Consider the following 25,323-nt stretch of genomic DNA (forward strand, 5'->3'; position numbering starts at 1 on the left):
AAATGCCTGGTTATGAATTCATATGATCAGTTCATGGGAAAAGAGGATCATCTGACCTTCATCAGTCTGTTACCACCTGCAAACGTTTATGATGAGCTGTCTCTCTGATGCACCCTTTAAAACTAAAGAGGGTTCAGACACAAGATGAGAAACTGCTGATCCACTAGAAAAACAACATTTTCATAGTAGAAACAAAGATGAGAGAAATAAACAGAGTCTGATGTCAACAGATCAATGAGAACATGAGAGGTGGTGACCTTCATGACCCAAACCCCTCAAGGTCATGGTCATGATCAGGTCCAAGATGTCGTGGTGGCCCATCCCAAAAGCACTGGTTAACAGGGTGATGGTAGTTTAGGAGGTTGGAGTTTATCTGGTACCTGCTGAAGCCCCACTTTGTGTCAGTCGTTGTGACCTTGATGAAGAGGACGATTCACCCACCATGCCAGCCAGTGGCAGTCAGAGGAGCCGGTGGTGCCAGTGAATCACTGCCTGCCTTACTCCTGTCAGACTGAGCCAGGGAAGCTGTAGCTACAATCTAGTAGCTACAGCTATCAGTGTGTGAATGTGTGTGTGAATGGGTGAATGTGGTGAAAAGCATTTTCAGGTCATTTGGACTTGATTAAGATCTGTACAAGTACAGGCCCTTTACCTTTCAGATATTATTTTACAAATGTGTCGTAGGAGGAACGACTGATTTTCTCATCGTGGGTTGTGGCTTATTATCTAATGTAAAGGTTTGGTACAAGGCAGCAGGTCATGGAAATGGATCTCAGATGGACACTTCTCTTCAAGGTGTGACCAAGACGCTGACTGGTCAGTCAATGCTGAATCGTTTGCACCACCCACACCTTGGAGAAATTCACGGCCTTATTGCACATTGAGTGCTTCAAGAAAGTAAGGAAGGTATGAAATAACCCAAAATTGAGGAAAACCAAAGTCATCAAATGGTGAGAAGGATCCATACAACTCTCCTTTAATTCCAGGCCTGGGGCTCCGGTATCCTGCAACTTTCAGGTGTGTCCCTGGTCCAACACACCTGAATTAAATGGATCACCTCCTCAGTATGCAGTCCAGTTCTCCAGAGTCCTGCTAGTCACCTGATTCAGGTGTGTTGAAGCAGAGACGGATGGAAAAGATGCCTGACACTGACCCTCAACCCCTGGAGTTAAAGACCCCTGGACTAAGTCTATTGAGTCTTACTGTATGACAGTGTGACAAATGTTCATAATTTTCAGAAATATAAACGAAAGCCTCTACTGTAGATGTTATCTTTATGATCTACGTTACTGTGATGACACTACAACTGACTGAAGTTCAACATAATTATGCATAAACACTCAAGCACTCAAATTTACCTTGGTTTAGATTCTACAGACAGTCAAATTTGTACTTTACAGAGCAAATGTTGCACTAAAGTAATGCTGGGGCAAGATATATTCCAATAAAGAAACAATGTTCACATATGATCATGTCTATTTGGAAAAAGCACTTTTAGCTCATCTTAGTATAAGAACACCATATTATCCCACCGGTCACAAACCAATCATAAAACACTTTTTCACATATTTTTCCACAATTTTTTAAATTATTGCCCCTTGATTAGTTCAAAGGGCTATCAGTGACATCTTATTTTAATATTTGGGATTAAATGGGTTAAAACTGTCCAGCAGAGCTTTGGCTGTTTTTACAGCTGTGGCCTGCAGTAAGCCTGTGTTGCCGGCGGGGGGCGGTAACGAGACAAACCCTCTGAAACCGGAAGTGAGGCGTCCTTTTGTTGTGCTGCAGTGTGAGCGTTAGCTGTGAACATGTCCGGCATCAGAGAGTTCATCAGCGAGCGGCTGACTGCCGCCGCGGAGGAAATCTTCTCGGTCTTCCAGAGAACCATCGCCCAGTACGAGGAAGAGCTGGACCGCCAGCGCAGACTGCTGGACGGCGGCTGGAGACCGGACTGCGGCTTCCAGAGAGCAGGTCCGGTTCCGCTTCATCTGACACACCGACACAGAGCCACCCACCGTGGACTGGATGGGTGACAGGCAGGCAAACTACCGAGTAAATAAACATCTGAGCTTAAAAAAAAGACAACACAAATATATATACAGTTTTAATCTGTTATTCAGGTTATTCAACCATAAGATTGGCGAAAAGTGTTTTCTAGAGTTTCAGAAACCTACTAGAAATGTGGACTGTAGACGCTGACATTAGCGTTAGCTGCTACATGTTTAGCACTTAGATGCTACTTTAGCCCTAAAAAGCTTCGCTCATAACGCAACTTGAACACACCACTCGTCCTTTCCATCGTAAAATCAGATTGTTTTTACAGGCAGAAATGAACTTTAAGTGAGTCAAGAACAGCAGCTGCGTTGTTGTTAGCGGATGTGCACCAGATTTACAGATGTATCAGAAACACGCAAATACAAAGGTTCCGGTTTGAGACTTTTGGATATTAAAAAAATAATGTTGAACATTTTTAACGCATTCAAATTTACGTAATTAATTTAATTAATTATTAATTAAAATGAGTGTGTTAAAGACGCCACCCTGTTATTCATATATTTCTAAAACCAACTGACATTACGAATGCCATACTGTTTTTTTTTCCAGGCTTGTTTTCTGAGGTTATCAGAAGTTTCTATTAATTTTCCAAAATGAGGAAATCACTCACTCGTCTTTCTCTGCATCAAATTAAAAGTGAAAATTCTGATTTTGGATTTTCATAATGAGACAAACACATTTTTATTTTAAATCGCGCTCCATGAGTTTTTCCACAGGCGCAGTTACATTTGCAGGTCCGAACAGATTTCATTGAGCAGCAGCTGGCGTACAAATGGTTAAACATCCCATAATTTCTCTGTAAGTTCAGGCTGGAAGCTGAAACTCCACCTCAGCAGATGCATCATTTTATATAAATAAAGGATTGCTGCTGTTGATTCTTAGTCCAGAAAATGTTCTAATTTAAAAATGTAATTATTTGCATATTTTAATGTATTCAATTGTATTAAAAAGACTTAAGTAGATAAATGACAAACCTGCAGAATGTGCCAATTTTCTTTATCTGATTAATTGTCATAATAATTGGTGGAATAATAAGATAATTGATGGCTGCAGTTGCACTTTGGACCATGAGCTGTTTGTGGTCCTCAGTCTCCACCTGGATGATGGACGGGTGGAGGACGGGTGGCGCCAGCTTCTCTTTCCTCAAGCTGAATGTTTTGTTGTCTTTTCCAGATTTCCCTCGGTGTTCTGTCAGGACGAAGCAGATCCCTGCTGAGCTGCAGCTCCAGAACCAGCAGGACTCCAGTTTGGACCATCCACAGATCAAAGAGGAGCAGGAGGACGTGTGGAGCGCTCCGGGAGACGGACAGCTGGTCCTGAAGCAGGAGCCTGACGTCCTGATGGTGGCGCCGTCGCTCCAGGAGGGAAACCTCAGCGAACCGGAATCAGACCGGATCCAACAGGAGAGACCGGATCGGGACGCAGGCTGGACGGACGAATCCGGGCCGGACAGAGACACGGAGCTGAAGGGCAGCCGGGACAGGACGCTGATGGACAACTGTCCCCTGTTGGAGAGTAAGAGAGACAGAAGAGACGGAAAAACCTCGGAGAACTTGGAAAGTACGACTCACTACAGAATCCACACAGGTGAGAACCTGAATCCATCATCTCTAATAACTCATCCAATACTGCAAAATACGAAGCTTTAAATTCATGAAATGCATCAAAACTGAGATTTCCCACGATATTGAACGCATCAACCAACTGCCTGAGCTTTGATGCAGATTTTCTAGTTGAATAAAAACCAGAGAAATGTTGTGGAAAGTTTGGATCATTTTCAAATTCCTACATTTCTAGTTGGATTCAAAACTGGACTTTTCATTTCTGATGTTTACCGCAGAGTTATTGCCACCTGCTGGTCACATGAAGGTAGTTCAGTGATTTTCCCATTTTGATACATCTGGGGAGGATTTCTGGTCTAACAAATGAAAAATATTAAAATGACAACAACCTTGAAGAGTTGAAAACTATTAGATAAATAAACAAAGCAAACAGTTGACCAATTGATCCAAAGCTGCTGGAACTGAAAATGTTCTCAGTCCAGATTTAAAGGAACCAGCGGTTCTGTTCTGCATTCGCTTCGCCCTGCAGCATCATGTGAGACGGGCTTCATTATATTACATTATTTAGGATGCCAGTTTCACAAGGACGTTGCATTTACGCCTCTCTCTCTGCACCATGGGATACTTTCTGTGTAGAACTTCGACCCATTGGCCTCATGAATAGTCACCACTCTAGTGGTTTCCTGACCGTTTACACTCATGTCAGTGAAAACAAGATTAAAATGCTTCTATAGCAACTCCCATCAAAAATAATGGGCGCAAACACTAGTTTCATGTTTGAACCTGGTGTGGTTACAGCTTTTGATTCATAAGACTCACATTCAACAATATTCTGCATTAGAAGCAAAGTACGATGTTGATGGAGATGATTTACTCATTTGAGGACATCAAGACCATATTTCATTATTTATTATGCCATAAACATGTAAATACTTACAAGAGTTTACAAATAAACAGTGGTGGTCACCGCTAACTAAAACATTAGTCCTGCTAACGCTAAAGCACTAACCACAAACATTAGATTTGTTCAGTCTAAAGAACTATATCAACACAGTATTCACTGAAAGCTAATGCTAAAGCGCTGCATTCAGTCATGTTGACACCCACCATATGTCAATAACACGTTACATCGTTGTATATCATCCTTAGCAGGATCAACTCTGTCATTACACACCATCTGCACTTTAAATGAAAACATTTATACAGCTAAATGTTTTCACATTTAGCAAAAACGCTAAAGTGCTAAACTGAAAATTAGCTTCGCTATTAGTGGATTAGCCTAAATGTGCTCACCACTCAAACATTTATTGTAAGAGGCCTTTGCTCACACATTTTGGTTTGATAGGTCTGAAAATATTAAAACCGTTCACAATCATAAATAGTTCATCAGGTGGTATGTTTGTCTAACCAACTAATCATCTAACCAGCTATGTCATTTATTAGCCGCTTTTCTGTGGTATAGATTTTGATTTGAATTTGGGGTTGATCTTATCATTTCAGAGAAACTTGCATTGTCAAAAGCAGAACAACTGCTAATGGCCATGGTAGACAACTCTGAGGTTGAAGATTTATCAGATGGAGAAGACAACAATCCAGTTGTTGATGAAAATGTTCTTGATTTTGGCCTCTTACCTGTCGAACAACTGTCTGATGATTCCGAAGATGATTATTCGCCAGAAGACGATTCAGATGATGATTCACTGCCTGAAGCAGAAGAAGACGATCACTACGGCAGTGAAGATGGTGACGGCGAGAACAGGAGCGACCTACGACATCCACAAGCAAGCAAAGAAGAGCGTGGGGAGCCAGAACCCAAACGCAGCAGAGATCCTGCTGAACATGGCGATTGCTGGAACTTTGCTCCTTTCACCCCAAACCTAATACAGTTTCAGGGTGACGATGACGACCTGAAAGACGTGCGAGCCGATTGGCAGCCACAGGAATACGTGGAGCAGTATATAGACGCTGATCTGATGAGACTTCTCTCCCACTGCACAAACGCCACATCACTGGCGAAGACAGGAAGATCTCTCAATACTTCTGTTGATGAGATCTATCACTTTTTTGGGGCAGCTATTTTGATGTCTTGCGTTCATTATCCAAAAACACAGATGGTCTGGTCAAATGCTTTGGGAATCCCTGCCATCAGTGATGTAATGTCACGTGACCGGTTCTTCAAACTGAGCAGCAATCTCAAAGTTGTTGTTGACGATAACATTCCAGGAGACGAGAGACAAATCGACAAGTTGTGGAAGGTTAGACCTTTCCTGAACCGCTTACTTGAAGGCTGCCGTCTTCAGGCTCGACCAGAGTGTGTCTCGATAAAAGAGCGGATGATCCCGTTCACTGGAGCCTGCCCATTCCCACAGGATGTGCCACTAAAGGACAATCCAGTTGGCATAAAGAACTTTGTTCTGGCATCGGTAGATGGAATCGTCCTGGACTTTGAAATCTACCAAGGTGCAGAGATGCTGAGCTCACAAGTTGAGGACTCAGCAGGTTTGGGATTAGGAACTTTGGTGATCAAACGTTTGTCTGAAACTTTGCCTGCTGGTACTAAACTGTATTGTGATCGATTCTTCATGAGCGTGCCAGCTGTGGATCACATGCTGAGGAAGCGAGTGTACCTGACTGGCACAGTGATGAAGAACCGGGTCCCTAAAGCAATGAGGAAGCTGCCGAGTGACCGAACCCTTAAACAGCAAGGAGGAGGTGCTTCTGCAACAGTTACAAGGACAGACGGGGAGCTTTGTGTTGTCAAGTGGTATGACGATAAGCCAGTTGTCCTGCTCTCTGCTGCTCATGCAGAAGAGCCTAAAGACACCTGCCAGCAATGGTCAAAGAAGGACAGAAAATATGTGACTGTTATCCAGCCAAGCATTGTACGAGAGTACAATACCAATATGGGCGGAGTTGACCTGTCGGACAGGATGAGGAGCCGCTACAGAATGAGCATCCGCACTAAGAAGTGGACGATCCGCATGCTGATGCACTTCACCGATCTGGCTCTTCTTAACAGCTGGCTGCTGTACCGCCAAGACATCCAGGAAAACAAGAACCCAACAAAGGCTAACATGAAGTTTCTGGAGTTTCGCATGGTGGTGGCTCAGGTATTCCTCACCAAGCACGACATCCTAGAGGCTCACATTTCATCTGCACAGGGACAGAATGCACATCCTCCACAGTCCAGGAAAAGAACGCGGATCACCCCTGTCCCACACCTCTCTCTTCGAACTTGTTCTGCTGCTCATCTCCCAGAGGTGATGAACCTGAAGAACTCGATGCGCTGCAGAGGCCGGGGCTGCTCCGGGAAATCCCGGGTGCGGTGCATTAAGTGCAAAGTGTTCCTCTGCTTGCAGAGTGAACGCAACTGCTTTGCAGCATTTCACATGGGCCTGTAGGCTGGTTCAGGAAGGCCACACTGCCTGCTGCAGAAGTTTTGGCACTTTTGTTGACTTTGACTTTGAAAGTTTCCCAAAGGGCCAGTATGGCGGTTCTGGATATGCAGACTGCTTGTGGCAGAAGTTTTCTGCTACTTCAGTTGTTGGGTAGCCATTCTAGTTGCCTTAAAAACATCCTTTGTTTTATACTGTAATGTTTTAAATAAACGTGTTTTGTACGTTTTTAGATAATTGTGTCTGTAGGGGAGACCGACCCGGAGTCGTCATTCAGGGATGAATCCCTCCTGGGTGGCAGTAATTGTTGTTATGCTCAGGACAAGAGAAAGAACTGTTGCCAACTTGATGACTTGCTATATTTAGTAGCTTTTCAGACCTTTGCTAGCTAAATATTTAGTTCTACATTAAATATTTCCCCCCATGTTAAAAAAAGCAAAATACAAAGCTGATATTTTATAAACAAATGAACCTTTTTTGTCAGGCCAGATAACTGAATTTCTTGCTGTTCATGTTTAACTGTGTAACTTTACAAACGCCACCCCAAGGCTACGTTCATATGGAGGACCAAAACTGAAACTTTTATTTCTTATTATGTCAGTTTTGGTCCTCCATACGTTCATGCTCTGTACGAGGGATAGTTGCAAAGTCAACGACACACTTCAGGCTGTTGTTCACTGTCGCCCCCTGCTGGTTCAGGAGAAGTGAAGTCGATGACTTGATGCTCTGCTGTGTTTCCTTAGAAACTTTTACAACTCATTTAAATAATAAAGTGAACTTAATGCACGGTTTGATAACCAGGATCAGCTGGAGCTGATAGATTAGAATATTTTTGACTGTAAAATGCTTTGAAACAGCATGTTGTGAATTGGTGTTAAAGAAATAAACTATTCTGATAAATTGAAGTGGATGAAAGTCAAATTCTTGATATAGTCAATCAGTCCAACACTGCCACTCCTTTGACTCGAACACTGGGAAAATACAAGCCAGTTAGCATGGCTAAACATGGAGGAGGATTGTTTTGGAGACGTTAATTTATGATTAAACCATCTCTGGAGGTCAAGCGACTGTTTTAATAACGGAGGACAGAAACCTGCAAAAACGGCTTCTGGCCTGAAGAACTTTATGCTCACAAACGATGACCGAGATCTCCTTACTGTGTCTGTTGCCATTAGATAAGCTGTCAACTGTTCTTCATCCTTTAAACATTCAGAGGTTTTAGCTGTGATAATAAATGTTCTCTAAGTTTACATATGTGCCAAAGGACCTAAGGGGGCGCTATATGTACATTTTCATCATTATATACTTTTCTGTAACTACATTGTATCTGTGAGCTGCAAACCTTAATAGCGTAAAAATTTGTGCACAGCAGCAGAATTATCATTGAACTGAACATTTTGTTTCTCCTCCAGACTTTCCAAAGCATTTTCTCTGGAAGGAGGCAAATATTCCCGTTGGCCAGGCGGGAAACTCCAGTCTGGACCGGGAGCAACCAGAAGCTCCTGAGATTAAAGAGGAGCAGGAAGACGTCTGCGTTCGTGATGAAGCTGAACTGGTGGTGAAGCAGGAGGTCGATAGCTTCCTAGTGACATCTGACTATGAGGAAACTGACCACAGTGAGTCAGAACCACACCAGAACGCCTCCCATGCAGCTGAGAGGCAGGATCAGGAAGGAAACTGGGACAAAGACTCGGGATCCAGCCAGAATCGGACGAGTCAAAGTAATGCAGCAGACGATCTCCCTCCATTCGATAGTGTCTGTAATTCTGACTCTGGTAATAAATCGAAAAAATGTTCTGTCTGTGGGAAAACCTTCAGCAGCAACTTCAAAATGCGGAAACATTACAGAGTCCACACGGGAGAGAAACCATATTCCTGTAAGATCTGCAGGAAAGCTTTCCGGGAGAGCAAGTACCTGTCGGTCCACATGAGAACTCACACTGGGGAGAAGCCATATTCATGTGAAACTTGTGGGAAAAGCTTCAGTCAGAACAGCCATTTGAGTTCCCACAAGAGAACCCACACGGGGGAGAAGCCGCACCCCTGCAGCACCTGCGGGAGGAGGTTCGCCGAAGCATCGGCGCTCAGAAACCACATGCTCACCCACACCGGAGAAAAACCCTTTTCCTGCCATATTTGTGGGAAAATCCTACGGTACAGCAGCAGCTTGTCGGCTCACATGAAGATCCACACGGGAGAGAAGCCGTTTGTGTGCAAGACCTGCGGGAAATGCTTCAGCCACAACAGCAGCCTGATTTCCCACATGAGGATCCACACTGGAGAGAAGTCATACCAGTGCACGACATGCGGCCGCTGCTTCAGCCACAGCACTACGCTGCTGCGCCACACCCGCAGCCACACCGGGGAGCGCCCGTACTCCTGCGCCACCTGTGGGAAGTGTTTCAACAGCAGCAGCCACCTGAGCGTCCACATGACCACCCACACCCGGGAGAAACTGTACTCCTGCACTATGTGCAGCAAGCGCTTCAGCCACGGTAGCAACCTGGTGCGCCACATGAGGACGCACACCGGCGAGCGGCCCTACTCCTGCCAGGCCTGCAGCAAGTGCTTCAAAAGCAGCACTCACCTGTCGCGACACATGAAGACTCACAGGAAGGGTCACAGTCCGGAGGTGGAGATAGTCCTGGAGGACGGCGGCTCTCCGGCCGCTCAGAGCTAGCGCTGCGCGGTCCGACTGAACATGTTCATTCTGCCACAGCCAATCAGAAAGCTTTAGAGCCAGAACTCTGGTTGTTTAGTGTGAGCCGGTAATTTCTGACAACATAACAGGAAACAACAAAAAGACTTTCAAGTCCATCAGAAATCATGAAGTTTTTAAGGGAAAAGAAGTAAAAATGTTTTTATCCATCCATTTTCTTAACACCCTCAGTGTGGTCAGGAGGGTTGAAACAAAACCACACACACACACACACACACACACACACTCACACGTAGGGAGAATTTGGACAGACTAATTAACCTGACAGTCATGTTTTTGGACTGTGGGAGGAAACCGGAGTACCTGGAGAAAACCCACCATGCACAGGGAGAACATGGAGACTCCATGCAGAAAGACCGGGAATCGAACCCAGAACCTTCTTGCTGCAAGGCAACAGCTCTACCCACTGCTCCACTGTGCAGCCCCAAAAGGTTTTTATTTGTATGGAAAACTAAAGCGTGCTGTTGTTTCTGAAAGCGTTTCGATCTCATTTACTGCTGAAAAAGTTTGATCTCTGAGATGAAGCTGAAGTTCATTTTTCAAAATTCCAAAAATAAAAACCATTTTTTAAATTTAAATATTTAATTTACTTAATTTGCACATTTTTATTGTTTAGCTCTTTTATTTATTTTTCAAATGTTGGAAAATGTAAAGTATTTTAGTTTAGTTTTTGGATATTTTATTGTTTTAAGATCTAACGTGTTCTGTTTTTTTTATGCCTCGGTCAGAGCGTCTTCCTCGTCGTGTTGCCTTCAGGAATCGTGGGAACTTTATACACTATTTAGACTGTTTATGTTACAGATGGATCTTCACTGAACAATCAGGAGATAAAAGGAACTTTATTTATCCCAGAATTGGGAAATTATTGGCATGACACACAGGAAACAGACGTTATGCTCAACATAAGATAAAAGTAAAATGTAAATTTCAGTATACTGAAGTAGAAAAATATGATGTAAAAATGTTTCCAAATCCTGACCGCCTGTTTGGTCACTTCCATAAACGTCGTCTGTCCGTCTGATGGAAACATCTGGAAGGTTGTTTTATTTTGAAGACCACTAACGTCTGAGGACAACTTCCTGAAGGAAATGACATCACCTGGAGGGCATTTCCTGCTCAGACTCGGTTTGTGTCAGTTTGTGTTGTGTATATAAAATAGCAGCTTGTATATCTTCATAAATTCTTTGTTTTAAACTTTATGGCTGATGTTGTCCACTTCTATTTAAGGCCGTTGGGTCGGATGTGATGAGGTTCATGTTAAGCTCTTCCTGAACTGGTTCTGATGAGACCGGATGAAAATCTGATGAAAATAAAATAAAAATCCTCAACTGTGGAATCTGCTGACGTTTGTCGCCTGTTTTCTGCCAAATGATCCAAATCCTGACCGCCGGTTTTCATCACCAATAAATATCAGATGTTTTTATGACTATAAGATCCAAGTGGAACCGATTCAAGTGGAACCGATTCAAGTGGAACCGATCCAAAAGGCTCCAAATAAAAACTGCTCATCTAAATGGTGTTGCTTTTTCTGTGAAATATGAAACTGTTGGAACAAAATTCTGAATCGTCGTCGCCCGTCCTCCTGGGTTTCAAAAGTTGCACAGTTAAAAATGAATAGCAATTTTCACCATCTGGTTCATTTATAAATATCAGTTTCAATGTAAATATTTGGCTTCAAACTAAATAAATAAGTAAATATTTACCTCTGGCCTTGCAGCAAGAAGGTTCTGGGTTCGATTCCCGGTCTTTCTGCATGGAGTCTCCATGTTCTCCCTGTGCATGGTGGGTTTTCTCCAGGTACTCCAGTTTCCTCCCACAGTCCAGAAACATGACTGTCAGGTTAATTGGCCTCTACAAATTGTCCCTAGGTGTGTGTGTGTGTGTGTGTGTGTGTGTGTGTGTGTGTTGCCCTGCGACAGACTGGTGACCTGTCCAGGTGACCCCGCCTCTCGCCCAGAACGTTAGCTGGAGAGGCAGCAGCTCCTCCTGACCCACTGAGGGACCAGGAGCTAGAAAATGGATGGATGAATATTTACCTCTGAGCTAAATATTTAGTTTGCTAACTAAAAGGTTTGAGGCTTCAAACTAATTATTTAGCAGTTAAATATTTAGTTACCAAGCTAAAAAATTCAGTGACATGTAGTTTCTGTCTGTTTGTTGGTTCTCCTGATTAAATATTCATAAACAATGTTAATCCTGGACAGATTGATGGTAAGTATAATTTAACACAGATTAGGAATTGGTCCTTTTTAAGACACTTGGATATATTGTTTTGTGTGACCAGTTTGAGTCTCACAATATAAAAAAGGGTTTGGATCAGGGATGGCAGTCCTGGTCCTGGAGGGCCGGGAGGACAGGGAGCTCTTAACGTCTCCCTGTCCAACAGCTGGATCTCCTCCAGGTTCTCCAGAATCCTGCTAACAACCTCATTATTTGACTCGGGTGTGTTGAAGTAGAGACGCATCTAAAGTTACAGGAGGCCCTGCAGGCCTGGAGCTGCCCTCCCTGGTTTAGATGCATATAACGTAAGAGACTCACGTATGTTCCAGTGTGCCGATTTAAAAACTTTCTAAGCTACTTAGCATAATTTTAAAGGTTACATTTGGATCCAAAGTCACACCTGCAAAGACAAATTTATCCTTATTTCATTTTCTTCACATATGAAATATTGAATGAGTTATTTTCCACCTATTTGGGGAAAAATAGCAACCGTCTTTCCTGCATTTAATGTAAGACTAGAACTCTACATAATATCAGTAAAAGTCTTCAGTGAATGACGGAGGTGTCCAGATTTACAGCACAGTGAAAAATTAATGGCATTTTGGATATTTAATCTGACATTAGAGAAAAATAATTACTCTGCTCTGACTGAGCTGTAAGACCTGGTGCTTCCGCTAGAGGCGCTGCAGCAGGTCTGGACTGGGCACCGGAAGTGAACCCAGAGCTAACACAAAGCGCTATCGGCTAGTTAGCTGTGACCATGTCCGGCATGTCTTCAGCCCAGCATCTCAGAGAGTTCATCAGCCAGCGGCTGACTGCCGCCGCGGAGGAAATCTTCTCGGTCTTCCAGAGAACCATCGCCCAGTACGAGGAAGAGCTGGACCGCCAGCGCAGACTGCTGGACGGCGGCTGGAGACCGGAGGTTCGGCTGGACCGGACAGGTGAGGACGAACCTGTTGCTTAGACCCGTTTTAAGATGATCCACAGCAGAACCAGAGCAGGTGGGGTTCGGTTCGGTTCGGTTCGGTTCGGTTCGGTTCGGACATGTCCTGCTTGTTCATGTGACTCTGAGAGATAAAACCAGAGTTGGATGAAGCAACAAACATCCAGTTAATTCTATTTATACTGCAGAAAGAGTGAAAACGTATTCAGTAAAAGAAAAAAGCTCATTAAGTTATAAGTAACTGAGCGGACTATGATCTAATATTGAGAAATTAGGTTATTTCCTCATGGTGTCTTTAAGGAGGGACCAGAGGGGGCTGCGGCCCACTGCTCGTCTTTTATTTATTTATTCATTTCATTCATTTAGTTTAAAATGAAAATGTAAAATAACAAAGGAATGAAGGAATAGTTTAAGGAAAAACATATTTTATTGTTTACTACACTGTAAACAACCAGCATCCATGCAGACACATCGACACACACAAAACAGGCAGTGTGTATTTGTGATGATAAAATATGAATCAAACTGAAGTAGGTTTTCAGTTTGACTGAAACTAGTCTTAAAAAAGTAAATATAACTAGTTAAAATGGAGCAGATGAAGCCATAGGCGTAGGAACTGGGGGGCAGAAGGGGGACGTTTCCCCTCAATGATAAAACCATAATCGGTCTAATTTTCTGCTTCTGAGTCGACCTCATAATTAAAACTCTCTAAATGCCGCCTGTGAAACATTTTACTCATTTTCTAAAAATTCAAAATGTTTTGATTTGTTTTTGCAGCTTAGATGAAGTTCAGGTCAAACATGGACAGAATTTTTCTTTCTGTCAACAAGATCTGACAAAATAAGAGTTTTTTTATTTCTGTTGTTTTGCTTTTCCAGATAAAATTAAAGTATTTTAATTTTTCGTTGTCTTTGTTTTGTTTCTCCCTGCAGAACTTCCTGTTCAGTTCCTGAGGAAGGAGAAAGAGGAAGTTCCTGCTGACCAGCAGCTCTGGAAGTCCAGTCCAGACCGGGAGGAACCAGAACCTTCCCGGGTCAAAGAGGAAGATGAGGCTCTCTGCTTCGTCCGTGATGAAGAGCCGCCGGTTCTGAAGCCGGACGCTGATATCACCATGGTAACGTCTGAACCAGAACCCAGCAGGGACCGGAGCGTGTCCGAGTCGGAGACCCGAGAACCGGCGGGAAGCTGGAGTGACGACTCGGACTCGGCCAGAGATCGGACCGGGTTCTGGAGCAGCCAGCAGGAAGGTCAAGAACCAGACGCTCTGACTCCAAACAGTGGCCTGCTCGGTGCTGCTGCCGCCGGGGTCAGAGGTCAGGACGGAACCTGGCTCCAGAAGGAGCTGGAGCCGAAGAGGAGACGGGTCAGGAAGAGGATCAGCGGTTCTGGCCTGGTTCCCGGTGGACTGGGGCTGCGGCCAGTTTCCTGTGACGTCTGCGGGAAAGCTTTCAGGTGCAACTCGGAGATGCGGGTCCACTTGCGCGTTCACACGGGCGAGAAACCTTTCTCCTGCGACGTCTGCCAGAAGACGTTCAGCTTCAAGGTCAACCTGTCCGTCCACATGCGGACGCACACGGGAGAGAAACCGTACGCCTGCCAGTTCTGTGAGAAACGCTTCTCGGATCACTCATCGCTCCGGAAGCACACCAACGTTCACACAGGAGAGAGGCCGTACTCCTGCGCCGTCTGCGGAAAACGCTTCAGCCGCAGCAGCCACATGTGGCGGCACGTCAGGGTCCACGCCGGAGAGGCTCCGCCCACCTGAGGCTCCGCCCACCCGAGGGACAGCTGCAGGTGCAGGCCTGACCGTAGGTCCGGTCTGGGTCCATAACTGATTTGTTTTTATTATGTTTTTGCTGACGCAGCGGCTGGACGAGTCGTTTTACAGCTGAGACCAGAAGTTTACATACAGCCAATAAAAAAAAAACATCCATTTTTATCTCTTGTTTCAGAATCACTGAAATTATTTCTGTTTGCTCAACGACTCGGTTATGAGAAAAAGACTGTCAGTTTTATGGATTGAGCTTAACGCGTTAGATTTTAACGCATTAAAATTTGAACACAGTTAATCACTTTTTAGTTTTTGTTAAATATAAAGGTTCCGGCTGGAACCTTCGTATTCGCATGTTTCCGGTACAACTGTAAATCATGAAACGGGAAAACCTTCCAGGTTAGCAGGAATGGAAACCAACGACGAGCTTCATGGCCAAGGAAATTAAATTGACAATGAAGTTATAATGCTACGAAAATAATCGCACCTGAATAAAGTAATGACATGAAAATAAAGTTACAATATTATGAGAATAAAGTCTGAACATTTTTTATTTTATATCTGTTTTTGTTTTCAGTCTGAAATACCAGTATTTCCACCTATTTTTAGATTTTTCTCTGACATAATTTTAAATATCCTCATCCTAAAGAAATGACATAAATATTTTTTGCCAAAAGTGATTTTTTTTGGAAAAGAAAATTATGGCACTTTTTAGGAAGGTGGTGATATTAAATCCGTTGTTATGACAGCTTACATATAGTACTTGAGTTGCATTTTTAATAAAACTTTTTTTTGTCATATTTTAGTCATTTCTTGGACTAATATTTTCAAATTGAGTAAAAATACGTGGAAGCAGAATAACCAAAAATTTATATACAACTACCTGATCATACGATCAATCATTTAATATTGAAAAATTATATAATGAGATGAATGAAAATATAAAGTTAAGTGGAAATTTTGGTATTTTAAGAGGGAAAGTAATGATTCTTCTAAGTAACTAAAATAAAATAAATTTCCAAATCCATCCATACACCACTTTCTACACACCTTTGTCCCCAGTGGGTCAGGAGGTGCTGGTGCCTCTCCAGCTAACGTTCTGGGCAGGAGGCGGGGTCACCTGGACAGGTCACCTGGACAGGTCACCAGTCTGTCGCAGCAGTTTCCAAATCAGTTTCTTTCAATATAAAACTTATGAAACTTTAACAAAAACTGCAGGTGTGTGTCTGTCTGATGAACGTTTGGTTAAAAATGTTGTTTTTCATTAACTGGGTAGAGAATCCAGACATTTTATTCAAGTTAGAGTGGAGATACTTCATAATGAAACTACTCAAGTAAAAATACAGTGTAGTAAAGTAAAAGTAAATTTTTTCCAAAAATGTCCTCAAGTAAATGTAATTTACTGTTGCTTGTGTAGACTTTTCTTCCCAGTGATTATTATTGGCCATAACATTAAAATGCTATTTATGTGCGCCGCATGTTTTGGTGATATTCTCATTTATCCATTTTGTGTTGGAAGTTCTGAAGATGTACGTCCTGCATCCCGCCGGTAGAGGGCGGTGTCGGCAGCCCCGCCCTCCTGTGACACCCAGGCGGATGTAAACAGCAGCCGGCTGAGCGTTAGCTGTGAACATGTCCGGCATCAGAGAGTTCATCAGCGAGCGGCTGACTGCCGCCGCGGAGGAAATCTTCTCGGTCTTCCAGAGAACCATCGCCCAGTACGAGGAAGAGCTGGACCGCCAGCGCAGACTGCTGGACGGCGGCTGGAGACCGGACTGCGGCTTCCAGAGAGCAGGTCAGGAGGGCCGCGGAGCTGGTTCCGACCCGGTCCACGAGGCTCGGATCTGAGCTTCATGGTCCGTCTGTCAGGCTAACGGGGAGGTTGTTCCTCTGCGTCAGAACAGCAGGCCTGAATCCGGCCTCCATGTTTACTCTGACCGCAGAATCAGGGGGTCACCAGCTGACCCGCAACACCAGCTCCCCTCACTCGGTGACCCGGTGACCCGGTGGCAGCTGCTGGCAGAACATCCCGGCCCTCTACTGACACAATCAGAACCGACTCACGGCTTTCAATAAAATATGGCTTAAAACAAAATTTACTACTTTTTCATGCCAGATCCGATTTTCTTTTCAAACACGATAAATTAGATGACAGAAAATATTTAAAAATTGGCTTTTATTTCAGTCATTAGTCTGAGTTGTACAGCATCAGGGACAGGCTGTGAGAATTGATGCTTTATTAGAGAACATAGTGATAATAGCAGCAGAATAAAGACACATTTTTACCTGAAAACGTCCTAAAATTATGAGTAAAAAGTCGCTTTGATACGAGCAGCTCAATGTTAAAAGATGAAATATTTTCTTGTTTGTAAAATCGATACTTCATATAAGTTTTTATTTTTCCTGTTGGAGTTCTCAACATTATTATTATTATTATTATTATTATTATTATTATTAACATTATTCTTGTGCTACTATTGTATTCTTGTAATATTGTGATTGTAATGCTTTATTCTTTTTTTATTACAAATGTATTCTGGTAATATTAATGCTTTATTTTTGTATTATTATGATTATTTTGGTCATATTTATTTACATATTACAATTCTATTCTTATAATATTATGACTTAATTCTTGCAATAAAAAAATAAATGAATCTTAATCTGGCTGTAATATTCCACTGTGAAGCAATAAAATCACAATAAAGTAAAAACAATTTTGTCTAATTTGATAATAATGAAATTGTAAATCTTTTTTCATATGATGTGTGAAAGTGTCTGCATGTGAAACTCTCCAGTCTGGTTCTCTTGTCGTTTTCCTTCCAGTGATCCAGATTTTCCTCAGATTTTGTAACATGATCCGGATCAATAGTCCTGAAACTCTCAGCTGATCAGCAAACATCAGCAGGTCTGATCATATTTCTGGAGAACCGATCGATATCGGCTCAGATTCAGCTGCATCCCACGTGTTCATGGAGCCGTTTATTAGTCCATTTGTGCCTTTTTGATTTTAGTGATAAAAACCTGTTTCATAAAAATATAACAATTTTATACCTAAATATTACAATCAAAGTTAAACAGAAGCAACAAAAGGTGTAAATTGGTGTAAAGCACTCCAGAGCTATTAGACAAACCTACAGGTCCTTCTCAAAAAATTAGCATATTGTGATAAAGTTCATTATTTTCCATAATAAGGAATTATTTTAGATTCATTGCACATCAACTGAAATATTTCAGGTCTTTTATTGTTTTAATACTGATGATTTTTCAAACAGCTCATGAAAACCCAAAATCCCCGTCTAAAAAAATTAGCATATTTCATCCGACCAATAAAAGAAATGTGTTTTAATACCAAAAAAGTCAACCTTCAAATAATTATGTACAGTTATGCATCAATACTTGGTCAGGAATCCTTTTGCAGCCTTCAATGCGGCATGGAGGCCATCAGCCTGTGGCTCTGCTGAGGTGTCATGGAGCCCAGGATGCTTCGATGGCCTTAAGCTCATCCAGAGTTTTGGGTCTTGGTCTCTCAACTTTCTCTTCACAATATCCCACAGATTCTCTATGGGGTTCAGGTCAGGAGAGTTGGCAGGCCAACAGTAGCACCATGGTCAGTATACTAATGTTTTGGCTCTGTGAGCAGGTTGTGCTGAAAAATGAAATCTTCATCTCCATAAAGCTTTTCAGCAGATGGAAGCATGAAGTGCTCCAAAACCTTCTGATAGCTGCTGCATTGACCTGCCCTTGATAAAACACAGTGGACCAACACCAGCAGCTGTCATGGCTCCCCAGACCATCACTGACTGTGGGTACTGGACACTGGACTTCTGGCCTTTTGGCATTTCCTTCTCCCCAGTCGTCCTCCAGACTCTGGCACCTTGATTTCCGAATGACATGCAAAATTTGCTTTCATCCGAAAAAAGTACATTGTGGAAAATAATGAACTTTATCACAATATGCAAATTTTTTTAGAAGGACCTGTAAATTAAGGTTTCAAATTATTCAACCAAATATGAAATTTAATTCATTGGAAAAAAGCAAAAGATTTTAATAAAAGGTGTTAAATAATTTGGGTTCCAGTTCCGCTGTGGACGAAAACCGAGTGTTGCCACTGAAGTTATTAATGTTTTAAAAGCTTCCTTTCTTCCATCAGACCTGCTGCGACAGTACCTGTGCAAAAAGCCAGAGATTCCTGCCGCACCGCAGCTTTTGCACCAGCAGGGGGCGTCGGCGCCGACCCGGCAGCAGCCAGAACCTCCGGAGCTTAAAGGTCATGAGAGAGCAGAGAGTTTCCTCATCAGAGCTGAACGGACGGGCCCGGAGGAGCAGCTGGTTCTGAAGCTGGAGGCGGACGCCTTCATGCCGCCTGACCCAGACGGACGCCGCAGGGCTCCAGAACCCAAACACAAGTTTCCTCTGGCAGGAAGAGAGCAGACCAGAACCAGGAACCCGGCCAGCAGCAGAGAGAGCAGCTCCACCTCAGAGAACCGAGACCAAACCCAGAAATCAGAACCAACGTTCCAGCAGGATGCAGAAACAGGTGAGAAGGTTCGCCTGCAGCTGAGGAGGACGACCAGTAGGGGGAGCCGGAGGCTTCAAACAGCTCAGTGAGGTTCAGTGGATCTCCACCACTTCCTGCACCAAGAACAGCCAACCTGCAGGTTTTCTACAGGTCAACTGAAGGTGGTGCTTAAAGGGCCAGTAGCACGTAAAAATCAACATTTTTGAAAAAGTTTTCACCTCGTTAAAAACATTCCTGCAGTGTTGCTTTGATTCTTTCATGTTTGAGAAATCCTTTAATCTCCATGGCAACCATTCATCTGCAAACTCCTGGGTAGATCTAGTCCTGCCTTCCAGGTGTAGCTCCTTCAGACTAGCCAGCAGCAATTAGCAAATGCCTGGTGGAGCTGCTGCTCAGAGCAGCGCTGGTAAAAACGATGAAGGGTTAATAGAGGAGCCAGACATTTAATCAGTTTCTTTGTTTTTCTCCTGCAGATGCTCCACAGCGTTGTGTCTCCCTGGAGGCGGAGCCTCCTGCAGACCGGAAGGAGCAGCAGGAAGCTGAACCTCCACAGATTAAAGAGGAGCAGGACGAGCAGCTGGAGCTGAAGGAGGAGATTGACTCCTTCACCGTGACGTCGGCTTATGAGGAAAGCGGCGAAAGTGAAGCTGAAGGAAACGCAGAGCAGAACGTTTTCCTCGGCTTCCAGGAGGGAAGCTGGGAGCGAGAGTCCGGATCAGCAAGCAGCGCCGACCCGATGCCACGTCTTAAACTCATGAGTTACAGTTTCAACCCGAGCGCTGAGAGTCCGAGCAACGCCGGGACCAGCGACGGACCTTCAGGATGTCAGATCTGTGGGAAAAACTTTGGCAGCGACTCAGAATTAAAGGAACATTTTAAAATCCACGCGGTGGAGAAGCCGTTTTCCTGCAACGTGTGTGGAAAAGCTTTCAAATACAACATCAAGCTGCTGATCCACATGAGGACGCACACTGGGGAGAAACCATTTTCCTGCGAAATCTGCGGTAAAGGCTTCAGCCAGAAGGTCAATCTGAACGTCCACATGAGGACGCACACGGGCGAGAAGCCGTATCTCTGCAAGACCTGTGGAAAGAGGTTCTCTGACCAGTCTGGCTTTAAACGCCACATGACCATCCACACGGGCGAGAGGCCCTACATCTGTAAAACCTGCAACAAAGCCTTCAGGTACAGCGTCCACCTCATGGTCCACATGCGAACGCACACGGACGAGCGGCCGTACTTCTGTAAGACCTGCGGCAGAACCTTCTCCGACCCGTCCACACTCCGGAAGCACACCATGACCCATACGGGCGAGAGATCCTACTCCTGCCAGACCTGCGGGAAGTGCTTCAGCGACAACAGCAACCTGCTGCGGCACATGAGGACGCACACGGGCGAGAAGCCGTATTCCTGCGAGATCTGCGGCAAAAGCTTCAGCCAGAGCAGCAACCTGATGCAGCACATCCGCACCCACACGGGCGAGCGACCGTACCCCTGCGGCATCTGCGACAAGAGCTACAGCCACAGCTGCACGCTGCTCAAACACATGAGGAGCCATTCGGGCGAGAAGCCGTACTCCTGCGAGCTCTGCGGCAGATGTTTCAGTCACAAATGCACGCTGCTGAAGCACATGAAGATCCACACAGACGGCGGCGCTGTGCAGTCCTGAAAACCCTGAAAGCATCACGTCAGGAGGCGAGCTGGTCGGTTAGTTCATCATTTTCTGATATCTTCTCTTCATAACTGAACTTTATCATCTCTGGGACAAAAACTGAAACGGTTTGTTGATTTTCTGAGGATCTGCAAATGAAGCAAATCATGTTCAAAAGAAGAAAAACCGACGACTCAAATGTTCTCCTCACTGCCAGCACCAACATCACACATACGCAGAAAAATATGAAGAATATTCGTATATTGCACTTTGTGCGATGCTTTTTCAAGTCTGAGGATTCAGACTGAGGACATTCAGTGATTCACCACTGATGGTTGCAGACTGACCGAGCGGTGGGGCAGCCCACCAGGGCGGGATTCGAACCAGCAACAGTCAGTGTTAGGGCCAGGCCAACAACAAACATTTAATTATGAGAATAAATTCACACAATTACAAGAAAAAAGTCATAATATGACAATAATGTAATTTACCAAATTAAAGTTGTAATAATAGGAGAATTTTGTGAATTTCTTCTCGTAATTTAAAAATAACTTTCTTTTAGTCTGACTTTTTTTTGGCAACACTCAGTTTTGTTGTCTTCTACAGTACAATCTTCATCATCTTCATCATCATCATCATCGTCGTCGCCGTCAGACTGGTGGTTAGCTGTAGCATCTTCACCTCAGCTGTTTGCTGCTCCACATTTACAGACATTTTCTTAAAAATGAAATAACAAGCTGAAGACAACCAAATATGTTTTAGTGGGATGTTTTTAAAGAGTGGATGTTATTATAACCCACCTGGTCGTAGCGGTGGGGAGAAACCCCACAGCTGCAGAGGGATGAAGGTCATCTGAGCAGGTTGGGCCAAGAAAACGGTTTTATTGCTGAAAGTCCGATTCACTGTGAGCAGAGATGAAAAGCTTTAACTTCCTGGTCTGATCTGAATGATTGTGAGGATAATTAGTCTACAGGTTGGGCTGATTTCAATGTCTTCTGGTGGGAAAGTGTTAAAGAATAGTGAAATATCGTCAGCGTAGCGACAGATCTGTTCAATGCTCTGGGTTGGATTTATTCTGTGTGACTCAGTGATGTGAGCGACTTACAAGGTGGTGAAGATCGTAAACGTGGGTTTAAAGGCCCAGTTCTGTTGGCTGGTAAACCCCTAAACGTCGGCTTCAGGCGGTTTTCACGGCGTGTTGTCTAAAAGGATTTGAATCAGACGGAACGGCGTGAAGGTCAGGCAAAATGGCCTCACTGATTTCCACTCGGATCAAACATCTGAAGGGTTAAAGGTGATGCAGCTCAGAGTTTTTCCCTTCAGGTTGATCGTTTTTGACGTCTGCAGTTTGAGTGTTGGATGTTCAGTAACTCACAGCTTCAGGATCTGCAGGCTGAGAACAAACAGGAAGATTGAGAGCAGATAGATCTACGTACATGAAGCCAGTCAGGCCTGAAGCATCAGAACCTGCTGACCACAGCCCGGTTCTGACCTGTGATGCTTTAACACTCGTTCAGTGCCTTGACCTCCTGGAGACCCTTGGACATCGGATGACCCAGACACACGTGACTCCGCCTCCTCTTATTGGCGGGTTCGCCTGTTCACTGATGTTCTCTGTGGAACATGTTATTATTTGCTTTTTTCAGAGTATTTCTAAAGAAAATGCAGCTTGGGAAGCTGAGGCACCTGGTTGGTGCTGCAAAGCAGCCAATCCAAGAGAGCCATTGATTCAGCTTGGATCTGATTGGCTGAACCCCTCCAAGAAGATCATGACTGTGGTAGAGCTAAGATGGTTTCCAGAGTGTGTGATGGTGCATGTTGAGGTGAATCCGGTTTGGGTTGTGGAGCTGGAGGCAGCAGCAGCTTCACCTGGAAGAGGAGCAGCGAAGCTCTGAGCGGGGAAAACCTTCAGCTCCTCTGGGTCCGACCCGCCGCAGCTGATTGGACAAGCCAGCTGGATGAGCCAGCTGATTGGACGAGCCAGCTGGATGAGCCAGCTGATTGGACGAGCCAGCTGGATGAGCCAGCCGGATGAGCCAGCTGATTGGACGAGCCAGCTGGATGAGCCAGCTGATTGGACGAGCCAGCTGGATGACCCAGCTGATTGGATGAGCTTCAGGATGACAGCTTCTTCTAGCCCCTCAGTGAGGAAATTCAGAAATAGTTTCTTAATCCCAAAGGGAAGTGAAATGTTGCTGTGACTGATTAATTTGGATTCCTGAAGCAGTTATTGAAGATGGAGGGAAAAATGTCCTGCAGCAGTCTGTGCTGCACTGAATCTGAAGAAGCCTCTGACTGAAGAAACGATCATCCTGAAACGTTGCTTCATTTAAATCAGCTTCTTTCGATAAAGATGATTTTTGCTTCATGTAGTTTAGATTATTTTTATTTGTGTTTATTGTTTTAAACTCTTGCAGTTCTTGGTTTGACCTGCAGGAAACGAGATTAAACGACAAACATCACTAAATATTTTCCTTACATGGTCCTTATAATTACCTGATATTTACTGCAGTCCAAAGAGCTTGTAGTGATTTTGCTTCATTTGTGACTTATTATTCTATTAATGAAGTTTATTATTCTATGACTTTTTAATATAATTGTTATATTTATGTATTCTGCCCAACATTTCCAGGGACTTTATTCTTTCTGAGGATTCCCAGCTTCAACTCAGAGCTTAATGAAAGCTTTAAGCGCCACCTAGTGGATGCGTTTAAATGTTCAGACTGACTGAAGGACGGGCTTTAGGGGCTGCAGCCTGGAGCAAGAAGGTTGTGGGTTTGAATCCCAGCCTGGGGTCTTGTTGTTTTCATGTTCTCGCTGTGAGTTCGGCTTTCCGGGCCTTCCGACAGAGACGGATGTAATCCGGAGGAAGAAGCGATTGTAGCTGAGACCAAACAGTTTCCTGTCTCTGCAGATCAGAGGTGTCCAAAGTGTGGCCCGGGGGCCAAACGTGGCCCATGTGCAATTCAACTGCAATTCAAAAATGATACAAATTTAACCCGTTGATGCAGATGGAAGATTTTAATTTGTAATTTTCTCACAATGGAAAATATAAAGTGCAACACAAATTTTTGTCTTTTTATAACTAATATTTAACAAAAGATAAAACTGTGTTTATTTAAAGACTTTTACTGAAATTATTTACCAAAATCAGCTTTTATTTAATCTGTTAAATGTTAGTAAATATATAGCAAATGTTTTGAAAGATTGTCCAACGGAGCAGAAAAGAAACTGAAAACTAGATGCTTTTCTTTAGATGCAGCCGCATTTTGACCATTTTACTAAATTTCCAGAATAAAACTCAGAAATGTTGAAAGTAATTCTCAGAAATTTTCTACAATAAACTTGGAAATTCCTGAGTTTCAAATGTTGGAAATTTTTGACTTTTGAAACTTTTTTGACATTTTTTCTAGAAAATTTCTGAGACGAATCTCAATTTATGGGTTTTGGTGAAAATTAACTTTTTTATTATTTTATTTTTTACCTACTACAGCCCTAATATCCTATCATAAAAATCACATTCAGGTTTTGGAACTACAATAAATATCCATTAAAAAAAAAAAATCTGTTTTTTGATTTAAGTTTTTCTTATTGTTGACAAAAGTTTGTCCGCCCTGTTTAGATCATCGCTGTTTCCCGTCTCGTCCTGTTATCCTGAGCGTAACCATAACGACGCCAGCAGGAACTCGGGTTACCCTTTGACCTCTGGAGTCTGTAAACTCCTGTGAAAGTAGAAATAGGTGGATCAGTAAATGCTGCCGTTCAACGTCTGGCAGGTTTTGCTTCAGCTGTTTGTATGAATGAATGTTTCTGGTCAAACTGATGACAAAAACAGAAGAAAACAGAAAAACCATTTCATAGGAGGACAAATCCAGCCAAACCAACGGCTCTGCAGCAGCACCAGGACTGAGGATGTGAAGAATCTCAAGTGTTTCGGCTGTTTTGCAGTTTTCTGGAAGTTTCTTCCAGATTTGTGGTGCATAGAAGCTGAATGCTGCTTCTCCACGTTGGGTTTTTATTTGTGAGAGGAGCCAAGTTTAGCAGGCCAACATGGATGAAGCTGGTTCGTCTTTCTGATGAGTTCTTGTATTTTGTTTTTATCTCTGTACAGTGCGTTGGCCCACTGTAGTTGTAGTTGCAATGTTCTTTATAAATCAAACTGGGTTGGGTTGGTTATTATTTATTGGGATGTATTTGTGAAGCAAATACATACGTATATAGCTAACGTAGCATAGCTCACATAAACATTAGCTCCCGCTAACAGAAACATATGAGGGCAGAATACCAGACATATAAAACCTGAAATCATTTATAATTACTCCATGTCTCATTATAACCGGAGAGCAAAGCCTGCAGGTTTAGCTCCTACTGACTTCAGAGGACAGACCACCGGGACGCTCCGTCTGCTTCTGGGTTTTCCTGCCTATTTCTCCGGCCAGCGAAACATTCCGCCACCTAGTGGTCCTTTTCAGACCACTTGGTCTC

The 25,323-nt window shown here is 43.6% G+C and overlaps 2 protein-coding genes across 3 annotated transcripts in view; one reads left to right on the forward strand and one right to left on the reverse strand.

Annotated features, from left to right (window-relative positions):
* The window catches only part of LOC103460101 (voltage-gated potassium channel regulatory subunit KCNG4-like), a 258,663-nt gene that overhangs the window by 158,517 nt on the left and 74,823 nt on the right, over positions 1-25,323 (reverse strand). The gene's annotated exons all lie outside the window — the stretch shown is intronic.
* LOC103460127 (uncharacterized) lies at positions 1,736-25,007 on the forward strand. Its single transcript, XM_081604885.1, has 9 exons — positions 1,736-1,971; positions 3,229-3,642; positions 8,425-9,687; positions 12,630-12,643; positions 12,700-12,892; positions 13,827-14,657; positions 16,290-16,460; positions 18,819-19,205; positions 19,661-25,007. Exons 1-9 carry the CDS (start codon positions 1,809-1,811, stop codon positions 20,854-20,856), a joined length of 4,632 nt encoding a protein of 1,543 aa, XP_081461011.1. The 5' UTR covers positions 1,736-1,808; the 3' UTR covers positions 20,857-25,007.

The sequence above is a fragment of the Poecilia reticulata genome, chromosome 3 (genome assembly GCF_904066995.2).
Source record: "Poecilia reticulata chromosome 3, P_reticulata-male-v2, whole genome shotgun sequence".
NCBI lineage: Eukaryota > Metazoa > Chordata > Actinopteri > Cyprinodontiformes > Poeciliidae > Poecilia > Poecilia reticulata.